Raw genomic sequence first — 24,567 nt, 5'->3', positions numbered from 1 at the left:
GATCAAAGTGATATTGTCCCTTTCGAGCACCTAGTTATACAGAAAATTCTTAAAGAATAATTCAATCTTTCATTAATTAAAGATTATTTGGATTTAAAATTTGATATTCATTTCACCCCTATTGAACAGTCATTTACAAATAACTGAGGGTCTATAATTGTACTATGGAATTCTTGAAAGTGGAACCAGCACGAATGGAGTATATTGGTCAGCTACACTGGTGCCCGAAGATGACAGAATAGTTTTGCAAATAAACATATTCTCACTTATGATCAATGGTTTGTAAAGTGATCAAGTGATACATACAGGTAAGGTTAAAATACAAGTCACAGTCAGTACAGCCATGCTCATGAACTATATGAACAGCATGGCCACAGCTCCCAGCAGCAGTACAGAAAACAGCGTAGCCCTCACACTCCTGTCACCACTACCTATCACTGCCTGTGTAAACAGAACATTATAAATATTCCATCCATCACTGTGTATAGTAGGAAAGTTTGACAGTGAGCAAGCAAAATTTTGGAAACTGTGTTACAACTATTCTCAAGGTATGTGTAATTTCCTTTTACATAGTGTTAGCATATTTATCAAATTTTTTGTAATACATAACAAGCACATTACATGACAATACAGAGGTGTAGCTACAATGTAGGTAGGTGAGGCAGCTGCTTCACCAAATATTGGTGACTGAAGTCACTAAACCGAGAGCTACATTGGACCTTTTAGACACACTGAAAGCAAGTTTATATGATATATTTGGTTCAACTTATTACACACAGTATGAGTACATCCAGGTGCAGCTCTAGGGGATAGCTACTGAGGTTTACTTTTCAGAAACTGATTAAGCAAGATCGATATACTCTAATAGAGCAATCCCTCTAATAGAGCACTCGCCCTAATACAACAGTCAATTTTTTTATTTTTAATACCATAGTTTTGATAAAATTTAACAACTTAATTGCTCTCACAATCAATCTCAGATGGTCTAATTTTTCCAGGGGAGCATAACCTTGACCCCCTGGATTGACATGTTATTAGTGTTAATAATTTTTACGCATACTGCTCAAGTCAAGGTGTAAGCAACATGCATAAAATACCATAATGTGCATTCTTTGCAATTGCCATAATAGTAGAACTAAAATTACCTCCAGATTCAATCCTGTAACTATTAATGTTCAAAAATTTCCTGGGGGACAATGCCCCCAGACCCCCTAGCTGGAACATGCTATGCTTTCTGACTGTACTTACTCACCAGATGTATGCATCATTCATAAGGCGTTGCAAGATCTGCCTCACCTATATAAAATTTCTAGCTACGCCCCTGCATTACACCCACATTATCACCCAAAATGTATTATGCATAAGTACCACTCAGATGCATCATCACACTCTCTTACACTATTATCTCAAGTGACTTGTAAAATTTGTAAATAAGCAAACTACAGTGTTTGTGCAAGACTCTAGAAACTACAAGTGATTGCTGCTTGCTTGAGTGCACAATTTGCAGGGATGGTAAGAGATGCATATTCAAGATTGAAACACTTCAGAGAGAATTCCAGATTAAAGTGTAAGAAACATTATGTGCTGTGTACGTAGCTACTTATATGAAAACAAATTGCAGTGGAACCAGTCTTAACAGTCACTTGCATAGAAAGGCCGTATTTCTAAAATGACCATTGGTAAATTCCCTAGATGACTTATTTGTACACTGATTCACCTGTTTAATGCAACCGCCTGCCTATTAAGGCCAAAAAAATCTTTGCCCAAAAGCGACCACCTTGGATAGGTTCCACTGTAAAATGGTAAATCACAAGCTTAATTCATGAAACAAAAGTTGTCAGCCACTGACATAGTGGAATAGCTATTACGGTTAGTGTAACATTGGTCCTCTGTTATGGTGATTTACAACAGAAGATGCATACGTATAATATACACTTGGTGTAGCCATTGTACTGTATCATATATACCAGTGGGGCATTAAATCCTATGTCCTCTAATGACATTTATCATCTGCATGCCATGGGATAAAGTTTGGTAGTTTACTACTTATCATGCAACGCAGAGTTGGAAGACAGTTCACCAGGGAGTTCACTGGGAAGTATCAAATAAATTAATTTGAATAGTGTGAAAGTATTTTCACAACTTTAAAGTACTTACCTCTTTGACTGGTATAAACTGCTGTTCTCAGTGTGTAACTTTAGGCATACGTACAGTATGTGGCATTAACATTGTAAGTATATGCCAATTAACAGAGAATTTACTATACTGCAGCTATGATTACGTATGCTTGAATTTACTGTTGACTCAGTTTACCTCACATCTAACATTGATTGGAAGATCACACAATGTAGCCATCTGTGATAAAGCTTCAGCACCCCTATCGAAGTTAAGACAATAGAATTAATAAAAATTAGAACACCACAGTAATCAAGTACATACGTACAGTATCTTTTACCATCATATACTCAACATGCACACAGTACATATTGACAACTCACACTCCAACTCTGGTATATTCGGAAAGGCAGCATCCAGCAGCTGTCCAACCTGCTTGAATGATCTAGAATGCATGGATTACAAAAATAGAATAGTTGTTTAGTTAACTGTACTATAGTGTACAACATTTAATCTGCCACTACTGGAATTGCAGAGGACTAGTTATTTGAACAAACCTTATACATAACTACCAGAAATCTACATAATATTTCAAAGTTTTAGTATAAACAGGAGTTCATCAAATCCTATGGACAAGGGAGTGTGTAACTTTGTACACTACCAATACCACGGACGAAATTCAAACATGGAGTCCAGTGTTACTATGTATATAATTGGTTACATCATTCTTATGTGCAACAGGGATACACTGAATGGCATGGGCTGCTACTCCATTGTCTTATGTAAAGCTGCTTTGATAGGAAGATCATCAAGTTGAAGGTAGAGCTTGGAATAGTGAAGTGGAGTACAGTAATTTCGCATGATTGCAGTTGATTAGTGACTGTAGAAAGACTGTCCTGCTTAGCCTGTGTTACTATTCCTCTGTCGTGTCATTGAACTTCAGTTTTCATAGCTTCACTTTGTCACAGTGGAAATGTTACGTACTCGAGCATGCGCCTCCACATATTATCCTAATTATAGCCTGTTTGCATTCACCTGAGCCGTCGTTTCTTGTTAATAACTCTTGTTACAAGGGCCAACTGCTCAAACATTTAGTAGTGCTTTGAAGCCCTTCAATCTGTTAATCAAAAAAGCACTTTGATACGGGCAAGAACAAGTGAGTTATGAGGCTTTAAAATATCCATATATTTAGTATGGACGATTCAGGTGCGCAAACATGTTTACAACATGAAAACATGCTTGCTCCTGTACAAAAGCATTGGCAGTGAACACAGATATTACTATATTTGGCGGGGGGCTCAGGTGAACGTGTACGGACTATAGGAAATTTTAATAGTTACTTATTATAGTACATGGCAGCCTTGTTTGAATTTCGCTGTTTACAAAGTTTCATGCTCCCTTGTCCATAGGATTTGATGTGCTCCTGGTATAAATCAAGTGGCATTTTATTCGTCAAGCAAGTATCAAATTGGTGGTTTATTTTATTGCAATTAAGAGACACATCAATGTCTTTATCATTAATTACATGGTGAGCTTGCAATGGTTGTAAAATCCTCATACTGACAGGATACTTGAAAGCTGATATATATGTATCAACTTGGTACATACGTATAACAAGGCAATGGTAGCATGTGCAGCCAAGAAAGCTAGTGCCACACTATGTGTATATTGACAGGAAGAAAGAATAAATTATGTGATTTTCACGCATGCATATATAGTTTCATGGTCCCTTCTCAAAAGCACATCATTTTTTTTGTAATATACGTAGCTGTCCACCACCTTTGGTGCCCAACATACTAAAAATCATGAAATATGAGTCCTAAAAGGTTAGGTTTAATTTCTCTGATTTTGAACCTAATTTTTCTTCCTCATCACACACTTTGAAACAACTGAATAAACACAAATACTGCATTGCATTTTGGTGTACAGTACATTAAAATGTATAGATGTATTGAGGCAAATTAACTTATGATAAAGATTGGTAGAGATATGGATATACATATGCAGAAATATATGTCACACCTGCAAGGTAAACTGCTTAAGGGAATGCTAGAAAATATGTCTGTACATATAAATTATGTATTAACCATCACAGCTCAAGCCTTTTGTTGAAAAAAGGCAGCCACAGAGTTACAAGGTGAAAACGAACTTGGTGTAAAATCATGGGATCCAAATACTTTAATAGAACAGTCAGCAAGTAGCAACAGAAGTTGAAAAAAAGTTGTCCAGAGCTCCATGTACATTGTGCATATAATAGTGTAAATACACATTGCCTACCTGTTTACAAGCAGTTGTGCATGTCTGTGAGCTGAATAATGTACTGCATGTTCCATTGTTACCCTATACAAAACAAATATTTTACAATACAAAGTAAGTATAATACAAGGATGAACATCAAGTAGACTGCTGAGGCTGAATGCCAACTTACAAAAGCATTTCCAACATTAATGAGTGCTGTATTGAAGGCGATAAAAGCATAACAGCTACCCAGATCATTGTTTCTACAAGTGGTATTGCCAATAATATTAGTATCTCCAAATTCATAATCCCGCTAAAAACAATACAAACAAAAAATGTCATTACAACAGTGACATGTAAACCATGTACATTAAATCACACATATATATCTATACAATGGTGTACGTATCAGGCATCAATCCCAAAAGGCCAACCATAAAGCATGTGTTATTAATAGTAAATATACAATTTTATCAGTTATCACAGGGCAATATGTCAGGGTTTAATAATAGTCCATACTCCATATGTAAAGTTATCATATTAGTAGAGTGGCTAAGCAAAAAAATCGTTCATTTTTGATAACAGTGTCAAACTTGGTACAACATTTGCTTAATTCTTACTATGTCATATTAGATACAATACCACTAAAATTACCAATTGTATCACACTCAAAAAACCTGAAAAGTAAAACGAATAGAAAATGTACTGGGGAAGCCATAAAAGTGTTCTGAGCTGACTCAATAGTGAATACTGAAATTTTGCATCTGAATATACAAGCAAGGGACAATCATATCCAAAATCTTATCAAGGGAGGTGCCCACATACATAGGTCATTAGCTTGCCACGTTAAGAAAGAAGGATGGTCACGGTATATGAAGCCATACATGTGAAATATATCATTTCTATTGGATTGTACCTGTACTTTTAGCACTGAAATATTGGCTCCATTAGAAGTGTCAGGTTATTTTACCACATTTTGAAAGATTTTCTGATTACACCTGTAAATTTGAGATACATTCATGCTATTTAAGCAAAAACAAAGATTTTGAATGCACTTTTATGGTATTCTGACCAGCCTAGTTTAACACTTTCAAAATATGCCCTAAGGCAATGATTTTGACGTGGCACCAAATATCAAATGATTTAGTATACGTACCTTACTCAACTTCCACAGAAAATTTGGTGCTTTTATCACAAAGTGAACGATTTCATCAAAATTTGTTGCTTAGCCGCTCTACTATATGTATGCTCAAATCTTGTACATATTAAACACTACGGTAGCATTGTTTCACGCACTGCCCAATATGCTGCCCTTAACATCATCCTAGAGACATCTTATGCACCTTTACAGAATATACTATTAGTTCATCTAAATGCATTAAAAACAAGAAACACTTACAGATAACCAAATATAGAATATTTTTTAATTGCTGAAACTTGAAATTTGGTCTGCCAGCCTGCCTGACCACAGTCACAAGCTTGGAGGCCAAACGAAGCAACGCACAGTCTACATGCCACAATAACAAACTCACCAGTGGCCATGGCATGTGTCTTTTGAGATTCTGACAAATGCATGCCCTCTACACCTTGTCTTTCCTTTTATCTTCACTCAGGCTGGTTGTCATCTTCTTCATACAATGAAACCATATTGAGGTGTTAATTTTAAATATCAAACACTTTCCTTGAGCAGCATACAGTATTTAGACACCACGAAAATTATTTAGAGAGCTTACGATACTGTAAGAGGCATGTACTGGACATCCGGTATATTCACAATGGGTTTGAGACCATACCCATTAATGATCTAGACTGACTAATAACAATCAAGTGTGGAGACCACATCTCTTACTAATCTATTTACTAGAACACAATGACCTCACTACCATATTGTGATCTAGCTGTATTTTTAATGATAGTATGGTGAAAAAAGAATAGTGGCCTACCCCTTGTTAGGTGAGAGGCTGACTCAAGGTACTCTAATATGGCAGTCGTATGATATTCTAATTGATCCCAGCAATAACAAGTTAATGCTGTGCTACTTCTAAAAACCGAGTGCCCAGTATAAACTATCTCTTGAATTGGTTAACTTAACACACAGCATGCTATTAATTTATTTCTCGTATTGCTTTGTAACAATACATACATTATAAAGTTAAATGTATTTCAAAATTCACTACTATTTCATAACGCATCAATAATTATGTTGCTATCTACACTAAGAAAGCCTAATGTGAGCAAACCACTTTAAACCACAAATTACACAAAGGAGTATCTTCTAATAGTTTGCCTATCATGTTTCCATAAGCAAATTATTCTACACTTAATTTTCATTGTTATTCATAATTTCTCTTAATTTACTTGTAAAATCCTCATGGCTACTTGTTCGCATACAAAGGGATACACCCCCTTTCAACTCGAGAAGATACGCCCTTCTTGGTAGCTTACAAGGCCTGTTACAATGTTTTTAAGTTGTTATACGCATGTTACAGCACGTAGGCTAGCCCCTACTAAACTGTTTCACCTGGTTTCAGTTACCAGCCACAAGTAAACACAATGAAAACAGAAAGTTATATTTTACGTAAACAGTCTTTATTCATAGAATGAAGGTTTATTTCTGTAGCTCAAAGCGTGTTTGACACATGGGTGTTGGACAGATGTACAGTACCTACAAACAGACACATGGTTTTGCCCAAACAAATTTCAGGAAACCAGATGTGTACCCACATTTGGCCGGCTGTACCTGGTTACTGCATAGCTTGGTGGGAAATCCCTACTTTGGCTTAAAAAAATAATTGTTTTAACATGCTAATGTAGGGATTTTCTCACAGAGCTATGCTGTAATACCATCATTCATCTCTTGTTTCATTACTATTTATTGCTTTATCAACAAATTACATCCACCATTTTCTAAAAACATAAAATCAGTTTGTGAAATTAAAAATTGGCAGTTAAAGGGCATGCAATAGTGTGCAACTAGCATCTTGGAAATCCACCAAAGGATCATTTTAATACCTTCCGTTCGTTGTCTCAAAAATGCTACGTAGTTTCCATTGTCTTACAATTACTAATAACTTAAATACACAATACCTCATTAAAGGGCACTATGCAATGGGGATCACGATTAACATAAACTTGCAGGCGGTTCTGACAAGATTGACTTTGACAGATGGTCTGAGCTGCAGTTAGAGTTGCATCCAATGTAGTTGGTGATTCCAATATCCGCAGTTCTGCCAAACATTGACTACTTCCAAACAAGGAATTGACAGTGTTAGTACAAGTTGTTGCAGCAGTTGTATAAGGCACATTGACCTACAAGTGTAAATGTGATAGACATACATAGAACTCTTGCATGAATTACACAACTTACTCCTTGGCAGACTGCAGGTAACACAGTTTGACTACCACAAATATTTGATATTGAATTTGCATAGATCATGTACTCAATTTGTTCATCAACTGAAGTGCTGTTTTGTAGATAAAATTAACTAACACACTGTAAAATAATGATACACATGTACCTTAGGCCCAGAAATGCAGCCAATACAGTACTTGCACAGCATCCATAATCTCGGGTCATATTTGAGATTAACTTTATACAAACAAAGTAAATGAACATGTGAACGTCAACAGAAGGTGGGGTAAGTATAAGCATAGATACTAGAATACATAATGGATTGGAAACGCAATGCATATTAAGGTTACGGGCTCGGTAAGGTCATGTGATGACATTTACGGGGCACAGCAGCATTTTCAATAGCCACAATACATTTTGTCGAGTTCGCCCATAGTTTTCTTGAAAACAGGTATCTTGTTCACTTCAGGCATAGTTTTTTTGCACTCTCGAAGGTATGGAACTTTTCTTTAGTATAGCATGTATCGCTAGACTCGTTTTCACAAAGCCAGGAAAACCCCCACAGTCACTACCGTCATGCAGCCATTCTTTCGCTTCATTTACGGAAAGTAACTACTGTACAGTGCTAAAAATTAATATGTACACTCATTATAATGTGGCGAAACTGTTCAGCACTTCTAGAACTTTGTATGTAATACCTCCTATACACTAAAACCCCCACACTAGTTTTGAACACAAATTTCACGTTCTTTCCTTCACACCTTCGGTTGTACGAAACGACTAACCTTCAGTCACAAACCAACAAATAGCTGAATCCTTTAGCAATAATTTAACGCTTTATAAGACCTGTAATAGTAGTCTCAGTGTTAAGAACAACTGTAGTTTGTACACTTGGTAATGTTGCCATAAATTACGTGACCATACCGAGCCCGTAACCGTAAAATGTATTGCGTTTCCAATCCATTATGTATTCTAGTATCTATGGTATAAATGTCTTAATGTATGCATGCAAATATACAATAGTATATTGCTGTAATAGACAATCCATATAAGAGCTATACGTACATATAAAACTCTATAACTGGTCATATTGTATAGTAAGAGATATTTAATATAAGTCATTAAGAGTCTTCAGAACACAATCTCCAGCTCTATTAAACCATTCATAGTCCCAACAGATCTAGACTACACAGGTCTCTCTGAATTGCCAGGTATCACACTGCTGTACACTAAACTAATTAGTCTACTTTTCAGAGTATGCCAAATCACTACTGAGTATTGATTTAAACATAATTTTGTTTTTGGAATAAATGCCATAGAAATACGTACAATGAGTTAAAAAAGGGTGCTACGTACATACATAAATAATTTTGCACATGTTTTAATTGCTTCAGTAAACAGTAAAGGAATACTTGAATTGAAATATCTAATATACCAATGGATTTGCCTCTTCATGGAGAGTAAGAATATCTTTGCTTTGTTTCTGTACCATAAGCAAATGTGCATGAGTTACATATTTGGTTACATTGTGATAGACCACAATTTTGTTGTGGCCATTTCTAAGTTTAGAACAACCTTCTTACTTAATAGCATAGGCTAAAACTATACCTTGATGAATGCCCCATGTTCATGGTGAATAGAATGATACAAGTCCCAACTCTGTAGCCCATGGGCCATCGCACTTGAGACTTAGATCGATTAAATAAGTGCCTGTATATTTTTCCGTAGAGGCATTGTACAAATCGATTGTTTTGCTCTTCTTGTTGTCTATTGCTATAACTCCAAAAGCACTTATGTACCACATAAGGTTGATAAGGCTTAAACTTTTAACAGCTCATTGGTTTTTCTTTCTAGACAACAAATAAAGTCAAGAAATGAAATTCAAAAAAAAAAAAAAATACAAACAAGGTGGGTTTTTGCTCAGTGGGTCACATATATGTGGCTACTCATGTAAGCTAGCTAGTAGGTGCAAGTACTGAAGAAATAACTCTTAATTAGTTTTGTGGTGCTTGTGTAGTTTGGTGCATTAGCAGAGAGGCTAAACAACAAAGTATGATAAGATTAATAGTTTTGTACGCATCTTATTTTAACCCATTATCAGCTGGCATCACAACTCACTCATAGAATCAACTTTAGCCTCGCTATAACTTGTAAAATGTGTTTCATAGCAAGACGCGCTAGTACTGAAATTGACACGCCCATAGAGGTCCCGTTTCTGGGATAACCGGTTCTTTCCCAGACTAGTGAGCGTTTGTTATGTAATAGCATAAAGTGTAACCTGTTATAATAAGCAAATTAAATCATTCTTCGACTTAAAACCTAGTAGCTGATAACAAAGAAAGTGTTATACATCGATGGGGACAGGTAAAGTCGACAGTCGGCTGCTTTATCCCAGACGTGGCATGGTGGGCACGAGTGCAGATACGCATGCGCAACAGCAGAAATGGGACAAATCACGAAGAAACCAGCTGTGGAATGGATTGCACTGTAAGTAAACTAGTTCTTTGGAGTGTAATGCACCTTAGTAAATAGCTAGTTGGGATTCTGTTGTTTGTTTGGGCTAGTTTTTACCAAGGTATCGACTTTGTTGTTTGATAACTTCTTTACGGTTACTGATATGCAAACAAAAACAGCACAGTCGACCTCCTTAGTTTATAGCTAGTATTTAGATATATATATTTTTAAATTTCTTAATGCTTTACAGCACAAGTGCTGAAGGTCTGTAGTAGGGCTGAGCGATACTGCCATTTTAGTATCACGATACTAAAGCCACTATTCACGATACTGAATAGTTCACGATATACTTACAAATAAGTCAATCATAGCTGGTGCTACATAGCATATTGCTCAGAATTCCTGCAGGAAGTCCTTATAGATGATAGCAAACTAGCCACTATCATCATTGTTTACAGTAACAGTTATGGTAACACATGCTTTGAGGTTGTTATGGTGTTCACACCTCTCTGCAGGGGAAACCAGATGGGTGGACTTAATCATTTACAAGGATTCTTAGCCTAGTACTGCAAAACAAATGGATTTTCAATGACAATAATGTACAGGCATGGTATCACGATAGTTAATAACAAAATATCGCGATATCGATACTTTCAAAATATCGCGATATATCGCTAAAACGGTAGTATCGCTCAGCCCTAGTCTGTAGGACACCTCGTCCTACAGCCTGCTCAAAGACTTTAGCTACTTAAAGTGTGTTTGAAAAGTTGGAGAAAGGAGAAAAAATCCATGACTGGACCTAGGTGGCCTCGAACCTGCAGCCATCCGATTTACGCTCGAACGCTTACAGGAGTCTCCCAGGTGGTCAGGATGTTTTCTCCTTGTTATTTTCATGTACGTAATTATATCCATAGGAATTCTAGAGAGTAACTCATTATCTCTAAGTACCCCAAGTAGAACCAAATGGACACTAGTTTATTTATTAATGCTTTACAGCACAAGTCCTGAATATATGGTTACTAAGTAGTTCTGTGTACTGGACGGTTAGTATGATGCGATTCGGCAATTCAGCCAGGGGTCCTGGAGAATTTGGCCATCAATGGGCTAATTAAGGGTGCTCTGTACTATTTTGGTATGGCTTCCCACAAAATATTTAAAGCACTTTTTTTGCTTTTTGCTTAAACATTATTCCCTTACAACTAGGCATGGAGAAAATGTAGCGAAGCCATTTGCCTATTGTTCAGTTCTACAGTTGACATAGTTTAGTTGCTATTTGTCCTTCTGTCGCTGTTAATGTTTGCTATGCTCTTTTGGCTCTGAAAACAGTATTATTCTGCTAATCCTACTGTTTCCATCATTTCATTTGTATGATTAGGGCTCTCGGTTTCAATTAATTTAATAGGCTGCAATATGGCGTGTTTATGAGCTCAGGATCTGTCATGGATGTGGTGATTCAACTAGAGGCATATTGTAGCATTGAAAACAGAAGTTATGCAACTTTGCTGCAAAGCAAAGTACGTGGTTACCTATGGTGGTGTGGCCTCTATTCAGTGGTGTAGCCAGACTTTTTGCCATGCCTGGACACTGGGCGGGCAAGCCATTCAACCATACACATGCCCATCTTCATATGGACATCAATACAGTATTTTTTTAAATGTGTATGCATCACTATACATATGTATATACCACTTTCTAGTCTAAGCAGACGCTAGCTAGCTATTACCCTTCTTATTCCATACATACTTCTCTGTATGTGTCTTAATACCAGACTAGGAAGAAACCTGAATTACAATATGAGGCGCTTTGCGTTGTATCACGTGATGACCATGCCCTGCCAGTGCCACTATAGCTGTCAGCCTAGAAACAAACAAAAAAAGATAACAATTGCTGACTGACAAAGTAGTCCATACTGTTTGAATTATCACGTAGTATCTACGCGGCTAGATGGGTGCTAATGCCTCAAATATCTCCAAGCTACCTTGCCTCTATTCTCTGATCCGGGTTTTGACCACACCAATAATAACACAAGTTAATCCATGTTGACTGTTCATCCCACTATACTGGAAGAGTTAATACCAATCCTTGTCCTCCACTCCTTGTCACAATGCTACGCGGTTTTTTGTAATCACATAATCTCGATTATATTTTATTTCCTCCCATTATTCGAGTTATTTTTAGAGAAAATACCTTGGATAACCCCATATCTGTCCATTGACTAGTTGGAAAGGAATACATTGGTGAAAATAACCCGTTAGTGTTGTGTAAGTTGTGCTATCCATTCTTGTGCGCAATAATGGAGTGGATAGCTAACTTTAATTCAGCTCACATCTTTAATTGCTCTGGATGGCTGATGGTGGAGCAAAGTAGTCTGATGCCAGGACAATGCCCTGGTTTGCCCGGGGTTTGGCTATGCCACTGCCTCTATTACACAACCCAGACAATTAGGCATCACAAATATTTCAATACATGCTCCCTTGTCCAGATTACTCCATGTTTTGATTAGTTATCAAGATGAATAGCAAAGTATATTTTCCTGTGATGCAGTTCTTTATTTTTAAAGTATAACAGCTACTGTTTTCAAAAGATCTGGGTAAGAATATTTTAACACTATTAGCAGTACTTACATGTGTTGTTGTGGTTGTGTGGCTTCCTGTAACTTATGTAGTGCTTTGTGAAATAGTACAGAGAGGCTTTCTATTATTTATAGTGAGCAAAGAGGCTTTTCACCAAGAATTTTTATTGATGACGTGTATACTACGCATTAATCAATTACAAACTTAAAAATCGATTACATTTTTTATCAAATAATCGATATTGTCGATTATTGTGAGAGCCCTATGTACAATGCATGTGGTTCTTTTTATTATGCTTGAAACTTTGCTTCATATGGCAGCATGGACTGAGTTACTTATTATAGTACACGGCAGCCATTCGCTGTTTACGAAGTTACATGCTCCCTTGTCCATAGGATTTGATGCGCTTCTGGTTACATGCAACTGCAACTACATGATTTCTCCAATCAGGAATTAAGGCACATACCCACATTGGTCTATATCCATTAGTAGGCACATGAATAATTTTAAAAAGTTAGACAGTAATACTTTGCATTCTTGCAAAATTCATCACACCCTGCAGAAATATTGATTTAAGCAAAACAGCACAAAGTCAGAGGAGGTTATCACACGTCATTACACATCTCGTGATCTCACAAAAAGTTCATCCCATTCCACTTTGACACTTCGGTATCAATGAAAAGTACATACTCTATAGTGCATGAACTTTGATAGGTTAGGGTTTCTAGAACCTTCTTCAGATATCTTATGCTCATGAAATGTGATAAGAGGACTTCACAATAATAACACATGTGCAGTCACATAACACAATACATCACAGGGCTATGACATGCGACCAACCTCTTCTGGCACAAAGTTTTCAGGCACTAAATATTAGTTAGACACCAAGGAACTAAGCGATTTAGTAATGCTGATGGTAGCATCCTGAGCGCAGCGAGGGCACTACTAAGGGCCTGAGAGGTTAGTTCCCATTTGTCACAGTGTCTAGACTGTGGTTTAAAGTACATACATTTATAGCCAGGGCATGAGTGTGGGGTAAAAGAACAACATAGAATAGTAGAATGGTTTCTTCCTGAAGTCCTTACAGTGCCCAAAAAATATTATTATTCGACCAATGACCAGAGTAATGGCTAGAGCTACAGTATATACGACATTTAGTCTACCCAGAATTATTTGCAGAACACAGAAAAGAAGAGTATTACTGTATTATCAAGCACTGCAGTGTGTCTTTTGTGTTATAATTCATCATGTACAAAATTGTTTGAGGGTGGTGACTAAGTGAACATTTGTAGGTGACTAAATGAGCATGTCAAGTGACTAAGTGATTTGGTAAACCTGTAAATGAGCCACACCATAGTCTAAATATATGAATTCCATAATAATAACTTTCGGCCTTAGCAATGTGAACTTCACATTTTTTGTAAGTGTGAATGTCTAAAGTAACTACTCTAAGATTCAAAAGGATAGCATATATACACCTGTAGGTCATGAGATATGATAATTTTAAATTGTGGTTTTCACATACTTATACATTGTCTATGTGAGGGAACAACTGTTGCTATACTTTACATACGTATTATATGTAGGAAGACCAGGAACTTAACTATGGACAATCCTTGTTTTGGGTTGGTTACAGGTTTGTGTAGTCGACCAAGGAAACTGACAAGACAAATCCATGAAGAACCAAAGTAGAGTTTGCGAGATATGACCACAGAAAGTGTGGACCAGTAATGCGGATTGTCCATACATAAAACTATTAGTTCCTATGGGAATGATGTCACCGTTGTGAATCCCTATATATATATATATATATATATATATATACTATGTATATTATCTATGATTAGATATATACATAGACTTCTTGTTTTAGTTGTATACATAGTACTGTATGTTCACAGGTTACAGTATATGTCATGACTACAGTAAAAGCACAGGTACCTTACATTTATATTCATGTTACACTGAACTACATACGTATGTACAGTACCTGTCTGCATCCATCTGTACAGCTTCCATTAAGATAAGCATATGCACAGTCTGTGTCCTGTACAGTTGATGAGAGAAAATATATCATACGTATAATATTAAAATGCACAATATCAGATTATTTAATAGTGATACCATGGCCACTCAGGATTTGCGTGATATATATGCCCACACCCTTGGGCCTGCGGCCCTCAGGCTTGGGCATATATATCAGATAAATCCCAAGTGGCCATGGTATAAGTAATATATATACCACTTTCACACCTCACTTCAAAGGGAAGAGAAGGTGTATAAGTGGTATAATGGAATGCAGTAACGAGAATAGGAGGTAGTATATATAAGTTATATCCCTCCTAGGAGTGATATAACTTGTATATACTACCTCCTATTCTCATTACTGCATTCCAAGCATTCTCAGAAATCATTTGATTTCTTTGATGAAACTGTGTGATCTCCTCTCCTTTAATATAGCAACACTTCACAGGATCGATAGTGGGTTTTAGTTTTTGTAAAGTGAGCCAAGGCATAGATCATGGACTTGGGGAAAAAGATAGTTCATTGTTTTACTGAATGAAGAAGGTCACAGGTTAGTTTATATTAAACATGTTACATTCAATAGTCACGTGGGGATGTCCCACAGACACTGGGCGCAGCGCTTAATTGATTTGGCCATTAGTGTTAAGTATTCACTACTTTAGTTTATTCATGGCTAGTAAAGTAAGTAGTTGAATTGTCTTTACCTTGCCGTTTTGACACCTGGCGCGATGTCACACACGCGTAGTGACTGGGCGTGACGCTTAATTGGCTAGGCCATTATAGCGCTGTAAACATATTCACTGCTTTAGTTTATTCATGGCTAGTATAGTAAGTACTTTATAGTGCACTTAAGGTTACGGTATAGTCACGGGCAATCATTCAAAATTTTGAATGCCTATCGATTCTTTTTGAGAAGACCATAAAACCAGTTTAGCAGCGTGAAAAGTTTCAAATGAAGGTGAAGCCCTTCATATTTTATGTTTTTATGTAGCTACAGTTTAGTTTGAGGCAGGCGGAACACTACAATTGTTGTAGTAACACAAGTAAGCCAGCCCGTACATAGCTGGATCAGTTCCAGCTGTCACTACCATGTTTTTCCGCCGCAAAATACAGCAAAAGCTGTAGGCTGTATTGGCATTTCTGGGGCATAGTGATACTGTATATTAAATTTATTAGGTCCTGTGGAAGCGTTTTTGGAGTGTTTCTTCCCAGTGACTCAGATACAAGCCTTCAAAGAGCTTGTTTCAATCGAAAAATTACTAAAACTTCAATAAAACGTCTATACAACCAGTAACTTAAAAAATCGCTTCCACAGGACCTAGATATTTTAGTTGTTTAATCACTTGTGTTGAAATTATAAGGATTCAGTAATCTGTTAGTCTGGTTTTTGGCGGCGCGTTTTTATAAAACATCGCTCTGCTGTGGACCACACACCCAAGAACAGTCGTTGTTCTGTAGTAAAAACAAACAAGCACAATTAGTTGTATTGCTAACACAACACAGTTGTTGAAATTATTTATCCCTGCTTGGGTTAAAGCAGGTTTTGTAATTTGTTCCGCCCACGCATTTAAAAACTATTCCGTAACCTTAAGCTTCATTATGAGCTCTTCAGCTCGTATTTGGGCTTCCTGTGTTTAATTGCGTACCCACAATCGAAGCGATCTGCATGCTCGTGACAATACACTTACGTTCGGCCTCTCAGCAGTGCCTTGTCGTTGCTCTTACGACGTTACCCACAATCGAAAGTCACATGGTCCCATATAAATACACTCGCAAAGCATTCCTGCAGTTTCCATGTACACTTGCAGGTGATTAACCCAAGTGGAATATATTAGTTGTAACATGGGCACTTGTGATTTGCCCGAAATATACACACTCACACTCAGGCTGTGCCCTTGTGCTCGTGTGTATATATTTCAGGCAAATCACTCATGCCCATGTTACAACTACTACATACCACTCTGGTATGCTCACCTAATAGGTAAAGGAAGACAAACCTGCATTCACCACTTTATTTTATACAGAGGTTTGCAAAAATCGATTGTGGGCTTGAATTGTGGACTCAAAAAGAAATGATTGCGGGTTTCACTGGTTGTAGTGATACCATTTTAACCGAATTACCACTTTGTGGATGCCTATAGTAATCTTAAGTGCTAAAATAAATACTTAAGTGTATAGGTTTGGAATGTCTAAGGCATCTTTTCATGCAATTGAAATACACTGTGTAGAAATACAATCCAGACATTACAAAAACAATTATTTAGTGATGCCTAGTTGCAATGCTGACTCACTCAATTCTTTTTCCTTCAAAACAATGCCCCTAACTAAACCAACATGTTATACTCAAACCCACAATACAAACTTTAAGCAGCTCTTTATAAATAATCAAAGGGAACCAATGCTTTGTAACTGCCTCAGCATCAAAGGCAGTTGTGGTCAGGGCAATACATGACATATAGCCTTGTGGTTTCCTTTGATGTGAGGTGTCAAAATGGTATATAATAATATGCAAGTACTGTGTATGTAGCTTCAGTTTCTGTTTGCTACCAGATAGGTAGATAGCCAAAAAATTCCAGCATATTGTAAAGAGGAAGGAGCTAGGGGTTTAGAAATTACTAGAGCCATACACAAAGTACCATATATTGGAATGAAGCAGAGGTAGACATGAATGGAAAGTCAAGGTCTTGTTATTGCAATGCTTTTCTAGTATCAAAATAATTTTGCCCCTTTGGCCTCTAATGCCATTATAGTGACTTTGTATAGCAGAAACAAACAAATCTCTGTAATTTCTGCATATTACAATGTACAGAAATGGTTGTCAAGTCTGGGTCATAAAAGGAAAGATTTAAGAAACACAAAAAAAAATTGAGTACAGTAGTCCAGTTCCAGAACTGGACCAGATGAGGTATGCATATGGCCAACACGTTAAGTGCTATCAAAAAGAATTCATGTTAATTGCACATTTTGACTTCTAAACTGATACTTTATCTGGCTTCACAGGATTATGGAGACCTTGAATACAATGTCCAGTGCTGTTGTCGCCGTTTTCCCTCTGTTCCATGCTGTAAGTACTTCTAATATCAAAGCTTTCAACCTACTCATAGTTTTCAATGAAACCAGCCTAATGTTTTATTTTAATTACCCTATACAAATCCTATGGGCTCACATGAGTGTGTTGTACCTCCCCAGTCAATAGATGCTTCTTTTTAAGCATCAGTATACATACATACATACATACATATTATCAATGGGATTTTTACATGCATATGCAGTATACGAATGTTATATAGTATACTAGCCTGAGCATTTCCTAGTGGTATATTCACGATTTCCATAGCTGCTATACCACAGCTCCGTCCATTGGAATCCACTGAATCGGCTATTATAGCACTACGATTCGCATCCATTTCCAGCTACGAAAAGCACAAACTTAGTTATCTATATCATTGCAATATAATTGCCTACTATCATGTTTACATATGACTATAGTACATATGTATAATAGCTAAATACATTAGTAGTTACTAAGGAATCACACACTTGTGTGGCTAGTGAGAATTGGCATGTTAATCTTCATTTGAAGACATAGTAGTGGCCACTGCCTACCAGTGTGGAGAGTGCCAGACAGTTCATCAAACTGTTTACAGTAGGAACAACTGAGTGTGTATAAACCATTTCACCAGGTTATTGAGTTTCCACAGTAGCTGAATGACTTCTTGGACCATAATAAAAGTCAATAATGCCTGACTGCTTTATTAGAGCTTTTCGATTGTTACATATCTTAATGCCAATACACTTGTTGTCACATGTACTTGATTGAGATAAAGTTTTTAGGTGTGATCCATTTCATGGTGGTTTCCTGATTAGGGAAGCCAAAAAGTCTAATTTCCCAATGCTCACAGAATATGGTGGCACAATCCTGTACAATCTCATTTATTTAGAGACAAGGATGCTTTATATACATTATTTGAGCTAATATCTTTACAATACCAACTCAAATGAAGGTTAAATAGTAAAACATTAATACAATAGCTCACTTGTGTGATATTTACTCCAACCAGCAACTCCTGGCAGGCTTGCAAAAAGTTTCTAAAACGAGCAGCACATCCTGGGAGAAACAGTGTTGCAGAAAGTGTTCCAGGATTACCAGAAAAATTGGTTTGGGCAAATGTGCTAATGCCTCTGGCACATTCATCATTTGGATCATACAGAGTATTAGTAGCATTGACACAAACACTGACCGGTGAAATAGGATGATACTGAAATAAATTATAGAATTAGAATTCAATCAGTACAGCTACACCTATGTATTTTATTAAGAGTGCATTAATCCTGCAAGGAAGCACGGACATAACTACAGATCAAGCAGACATCTACAGTGTGTAAAAGCTCATGACAAGATTGCAATAGTCACACAACACACACACACACACACACACACACACTACACTACACTACACACACACAAACACACCTCACAAAAGGAACTGTTCATGCCACACATCTGAGGATATTCCTGAACAAACAATCCATACTTCTCATTTGTGAGTAGACTAATGAAGTAAACAAAGTAACAAACAACAGTAACAACTCACAAGAATAACACACAAAAGACAAAAGAAAATTTCCAACATTTCAATTTACAGCAGTCTGACACATTATAACCATATGACCAAAACTACAAAAAATTATATTCCATACATCGTAAGTGTAGTCATATAATCTCATTAACATACCTCACATTATGAGAAATCGTAAACAGCTCATTCACACAACAACCAGTATTCGTTATACTAACTAAGTTCTGCAATAAAAATATATATCTACATACAGGGTGGATACAAGCTTGCATTAGAATGGAGCTATACATCTTTAGTTACACGTCCATACGTATTTATGTACAAAAGTATGTATGCTTACTCTCACATACATACACAGAAACACTCATGCAATACTGTGACTGAGTATTTGAAAAGTCTATTTATATCAACGCACATGGTAGTGTGTCGTGTGGCCAAGAAAGCTGGTGCACCACACTGTGAGTATATTGACAGGAACAAAGAAAACAGCCTTTTCATGCGCACACCATTTTAGCATTATACGTAGGTAGCTGTTCACCAGGTAGGGTAGGCGGCATAAGGCCACACAACAAATTAGATTACATTCGCAACAACCATTTGCAAGATATGAACATTCAAAGTTTTGGTTTAATTTCTTCATTTTTTCTTTGTATGCTGTACTGGGGCTATGGGGGCTTCAATTTATGTTTGCATGTTGCAAACATAAATGCTATAAAACATAAACGTGTACTTTAATTGCCTCAATCTTTGGCACAAATATAAAGGTGAATTCACGTACCAAGTTTGTTGTGAATCTGATGAATATCCAAGGAATTATGAGTATTAATTCATGCAAAAAGATCAAATTACTCTAGTCAATAAGTTATAAATATCATTAATTTTGATTCGACGGTCTCTTCATAGGCTACTTCATATAAAACAATTAAAATGGCATGAATGAATTTCACCCGCAATAGTACATCATAGTGTATGGAGTTACATGCTCACTTGTTACACATAGCACTCCTGCTTTTATTTACATAGGAGGATAGACTTTTGTGTGTCACACTCTCTTTAAGTTGGTACAATGAAAATGGGAAAGCTTTATACTCATGGGTATAATCTCAATGTATCAATTGATATAACATGCATGTTAAATGCTGCACTTAAGTATTCAGTGGTGCCACAATCAATTTTAAACTTATGGGACATAATTTTCAAGTATTACATGAATAGTCGTCACATCAATTTTTTTGAATTAGGATTAACGTTGCAGCATTTAACTAAGTAAATACAGTACTTACTGATGAGCATTGTGTAGAACAGTTTCCTGACAGAAAGCTGGACAAGCATGGGTCTAGCATCTACATACATAAAGTTGAAAAGATACTATATAACGTGATACATATAATGAATACACTGAATACTACCTGTACAAAGCAACCCAAAAATGACTATAGATCACTGGAAGTACTTGGACATTCAATGGGAGTATATATCCTAAACACAGTCCGTACAAGGCTTCCCAAGACATGGTCTGTTTTGCACTAAAAGAAATAGTATGGTCACTTAATTAGCCTGTGACATGTTGACGCATTTTGGACCTGTAAATTAGGTATCCCATAGCAACAAGCACACGCATCTTGCTATTCTACACCCTCTCACTTAAATTAGAACTACTCCGTCATTTTTAACCCAATAGACATGAAATTTTCACACAAGCTACTTTAGTAATTTTGCCAAAGAAGAGCGTTTGCCATTTTGAAATAGCAAGTCCAGATGATGAATAACGTGGAAGTAAAGAAAAGGATTTCTGGAAGTGTCAACCCGAAAGATAAATATGTGATGATTGAGAAGCTAAAACACAAAAATATAAATACACAATGGTTTGTGCTGTTTAGCATAGTGTATCATAAAAGTATCAAGGCTCTTGTGCGTAAGCTGTAGGACTAGTTCTAATATAAAGGGAAAAACTATAACTCATGTTCTAAAGCAAATTTAGCAGTTGGGTTTGGACTAACCTGTGTACTAGTGTTAGCTTATATCCAGTAAAAAAGTACAGAACATTTGCTAAAACCTGTAAGTTATAGAACAACTTAAATTTTATGGGAAGCCATATAAGTGGACTGTACAGAGCACCCTTCAGGTTACAGTGAATATGGTCAACACTGCATGTTGTACTTTTGCTGATATCACGTATACGCCTTTGCTAATTCAGCACTTACTGGCCTGTTGCAGTGCATAGACTAGTCTAACACATAAGTTGTACTATTAATATACAGTGTAGTTTGTGAAAGCATTACTACACGTCAAATCACTGAGAAACTAGATCACTTTTTTTCCAAGATGAGTAGTTTAAAACAGCCAGAAGACACATATGTAGGCAGAGACAGAACACCATTAAGAATGGCTTACTTTAGTGATAAAGAATGGAGTACACAGAAATGGTAACCTTAAAATTAACCCTCATAATATTTCACTAGTGTTCTTTTATGCTAAAAACAGTCACTATAAAAAAATACAGCTAAAAGTTTTATTCTTACTATGTATGTACTTTTCAAGCTACCGGACTACTAGACTTCAAATAGTAGACAATTACATAGATTGCAACATATACACAAAGCTTACGTACAGCAAAGTAGTCAACGCTAGTATATCCAAACAATACATCCCAACATGCCCTTGTGAATCCAGTGGAATTGTCTGACACACAGAGTAAATGTTGCATTATTCGAATATCCATCTATACCAGAACACAAGATGCAGACAATAAATTAGTATGTTGATCTATATATTTGTAACTTAACAATGATATCTTATAACCAAACTTCCAACATTAGTGGTCACTATATAGGCAAGATTACACTGCGGCCACAATAATTTTATTTATTTGCTGCTCTACAGATCATGTACAGACACACAAGATGAAAAAATATATGAGATCTGAAGGTCAGCTGGCAACTGCCTTAATTTGTCTCTTATACTTACTATAATTACTTACATACTTTACACGAGTGACAAAGCTTACTATAATTTCTACAAGGACATAAAACTTCAAAGTACAAAAAGTATGGAAACTGTTCACTGTTCAACTGTGAGAACAACTGAGCTAACAGAACTTCCTGAAAAAGAGGAGGCGAGTCAGCGGTCTGGCTGTTATACAAGACTACAAGGTGGAGTTAGGTTACACACTTAGCTTTAAGGCTCTGGTCTAGAGATATATCAAAGGGGTGGCTAGCCAGGTTTCAAGTTGGCCTGAGGATTACAGCACTATACTAATGAATATGTTGACATTTTGTACTGTTCAGAAGGCAGTGTACTGCATAGCTTAGGTTGAGCAATGTTGCTACAAATAAAATTTTCGCGGATTTGCAAACACTCCCAAAATGTGTTAGACTATATTAAGGTCTAAATATTTCAAGGCTAAAATTTTCGCTTATAATCCCCAAAACCACAAAATCAGCGAAAAATTTCCCCTCGAAAATATTTAGGCTATGTGGTATAGCATGAAGTACACTCAGTATGCTCTTGATGGGGGGAGGGTCTGGAATTTTTTTTGAAATTAAACTTCTTGAGATTAAATCTAGACAGTTTTTTACTACTGTTGGCAGTTGTCAGTATGCTATTATGTGAAGAAGTGAACAACTATGCATGCCATTAATATAAGTGCTGCTGTAATTATAGTTTGAAGCATAACTACATATATGAATTTCCTCCTGCAGCTGGTGGAGACTTGCTCCCAGGATGAAATCAGAATTCAGAAGATCTGCAGTCTGGATGTGAAAGGTGATCTTACACTATGCATGCTCACTGCAAATTACTGGTAGCTCAGTAACTGTCACATTAAGAGCTATTAAATGTGACTGTTCTATTAGAGTGTTTGACTGCTCTATTAGAGTACTTCGATTTTTTTATCCATACAACAGCAATTAAAATATTTCTAAACCCCATTCATTAATGTATCATACTATATCCGGCCAGTCACATTCCAGTCCATAAAATAGACCATTGTATCCTTAAAAAAAAGGAATCCGACAGTCCAGTCCGTATAATATATATACCATAATAGAAAAGCATGCATCGTTTTAATAATCAGTGCAAACACATACTGCAAGTATTGCGTTGGATGATTATACTTTAAATTGTAGGTGGCTAGCCTGTAGAGTATTACCATTAATTGATATATCTTTAATTTCTTGGCCAGGCAAAGGGGTGGTTTGCCTCCCTGGGATCATCTCAGAAGCAACCAGCTACCTTTAATATTGGAGAAATAGACACTTTCAAGAATTACCAACTACAAGAAAAGTTATTTAGCCAGTGTTGTTGGTTCTAGCTAACTAGCTTGGGTTGGCTTTTTCATCCTCTTTCAGAGACAAAGATTTTTGCTTGCTTAGGTCCTAGGCTAGTGGTAAACCCTTTGTACAGACCCTACCTTCTGTGTTCACCATCCAGTGCCTAACTGGTAAAGTTGATAATGATTAGAAGAAAAGTACAACACACATGATATTGTATGAAAACTTACTGGGCTTTCAGGCTCATGGTCTCCACAGCTATTCATGATGTCCCTAATATAAGTGTTACACTGTTGGCCAGCATGACATATCATCTGCGTATCAGTAGAACTGCCATGGCCCGAACTTAACTGGGAAACAGCGGTTTGGCAGGACGCGTCATTGTAAAAAGTAGTGTTGGCTACTGTACAGTCACCGCCATGTTGACTTGCACTTGATAAAGCGACACAAGTGATGAATATCCACACAGCTAACATTTCTCTCTACTCGTTTTCCTCTATGACAACGGTTTCTATGCAAGCTGTTCATTGTCCCCTCGAGCTCAATACTTGAATTTGAAAAGAGATTGGGAAAGCGCATGCGCTCTTGTAACCATAGATACACACTACTGGGCACGCACCACTCACGTGGGGTACAATGGCTGCGTCGATAACACCAGTGACTCGCATATGTATGATACGTCTCCTTTGAATGCTATGGAGTATCATTCTGACTCTAGATCTCTTCGAAGTAGCTAAGGTTATGTGGCGGGAATTTCCGGACAAAGTTTGCACATGCATTTAGACCTCTATTAGCTTCTCCTCGAGAGCCGGAATAACGGATTTATACCGAGCTACTTGTGCCAAATTGTAGTGAATGAATTGGTGGTAATATGTGCACGTGGCTGGGGTTAATTCCGGACACCACTAATTAGGCGTAACTATACCTGGCATTGGGAAGCGCTGCACTCCAAGGGGTTT

At 36.8% G+C, this 24,567-nt stretch overlaps 1 protein-coding gene across 1 annotated transcript; it reads right to left on the bottom strand.

Annotated features, from left to right (window-relative positions):
- Window positions 1-283: 283 nt before the first annotated feature.
- Window positions 284-24,170, bottom strand: LOC136266922 (uncharacterized). Its single transcript, XM_066061969.1, has 16 exons — window positions 23,839-24,170; window positions 21,949-22,059; window positions 20,621-20,680; window positions 19,494-19,561; window positions 19,232-19,310; window positions 18,795-19,016; window positions 18,057-18,170; window positions 14,723-14,779; window positions 7,872-7,942; window positions 7,721-7,817; window positions 7,441-7,662; window positions 4,544-4,666; window positions 4,393-4,455; window positions 2,499-2,560; window positions 2,314-2,377; window positions 284-441 (listed from the first exon to the last, which is right to left on the bottom strand). Exons 1-16 carry the CDS (start codon window positions 24,082-24,084, stop codon window positions 355-357), a joined length of 1,746 nt encoding a protein of 581 aa, XP_065918041.1. The 5' UTR covers window positions 24,085-24,170; the 3' UTR covers window positions 284-354.
- Between the last annotated feature and the right edge of the window lie 397 nt (window positions 24,171-24,567).

The sequence above is a fragment of the Dysidea avara genome, chromosome 9 (assembly GCF_963678975.1).
Source record: "Dysidea avara chromosome 9, odDysAvar1.4, whole genome shotgun sequence".
NCBI classification, from domain to species: Eukaryota; Metazoa; Porifera; class Demospongiae; order Dictyoceratida; family Dysideidae; genus Dysidea; species Dysidea avara.
The sequence above is the reverse complement of the archived record's forward strand: the minus strand, read 5'-3'. Positions and strand labels throughout refer to the sequence as shown.

Coding starts and splice junctions, on each gene's coding strand:
- LOC136266922 (XM_066061969.1), bottom strand. CDS start 24,084: ATGTTAGCTGTGTGGATATTCATCACTTGTGTCGCTTTATCAAGTGCA. Junction 20,681..21,948: donor CTAGCGTTGACTACTTTGCT/GTACGTAAGCTT, acceptor TTATGTATGTAG/ATGCTAGACCCATGCTTGTC. Junction 18,171..18,794: donor TTGGAGTAAATATCACACAA/GTGAGCTATTGT, acceptor TGCTTTTCGTAG/CTGGAAATGGATGCGAATCG.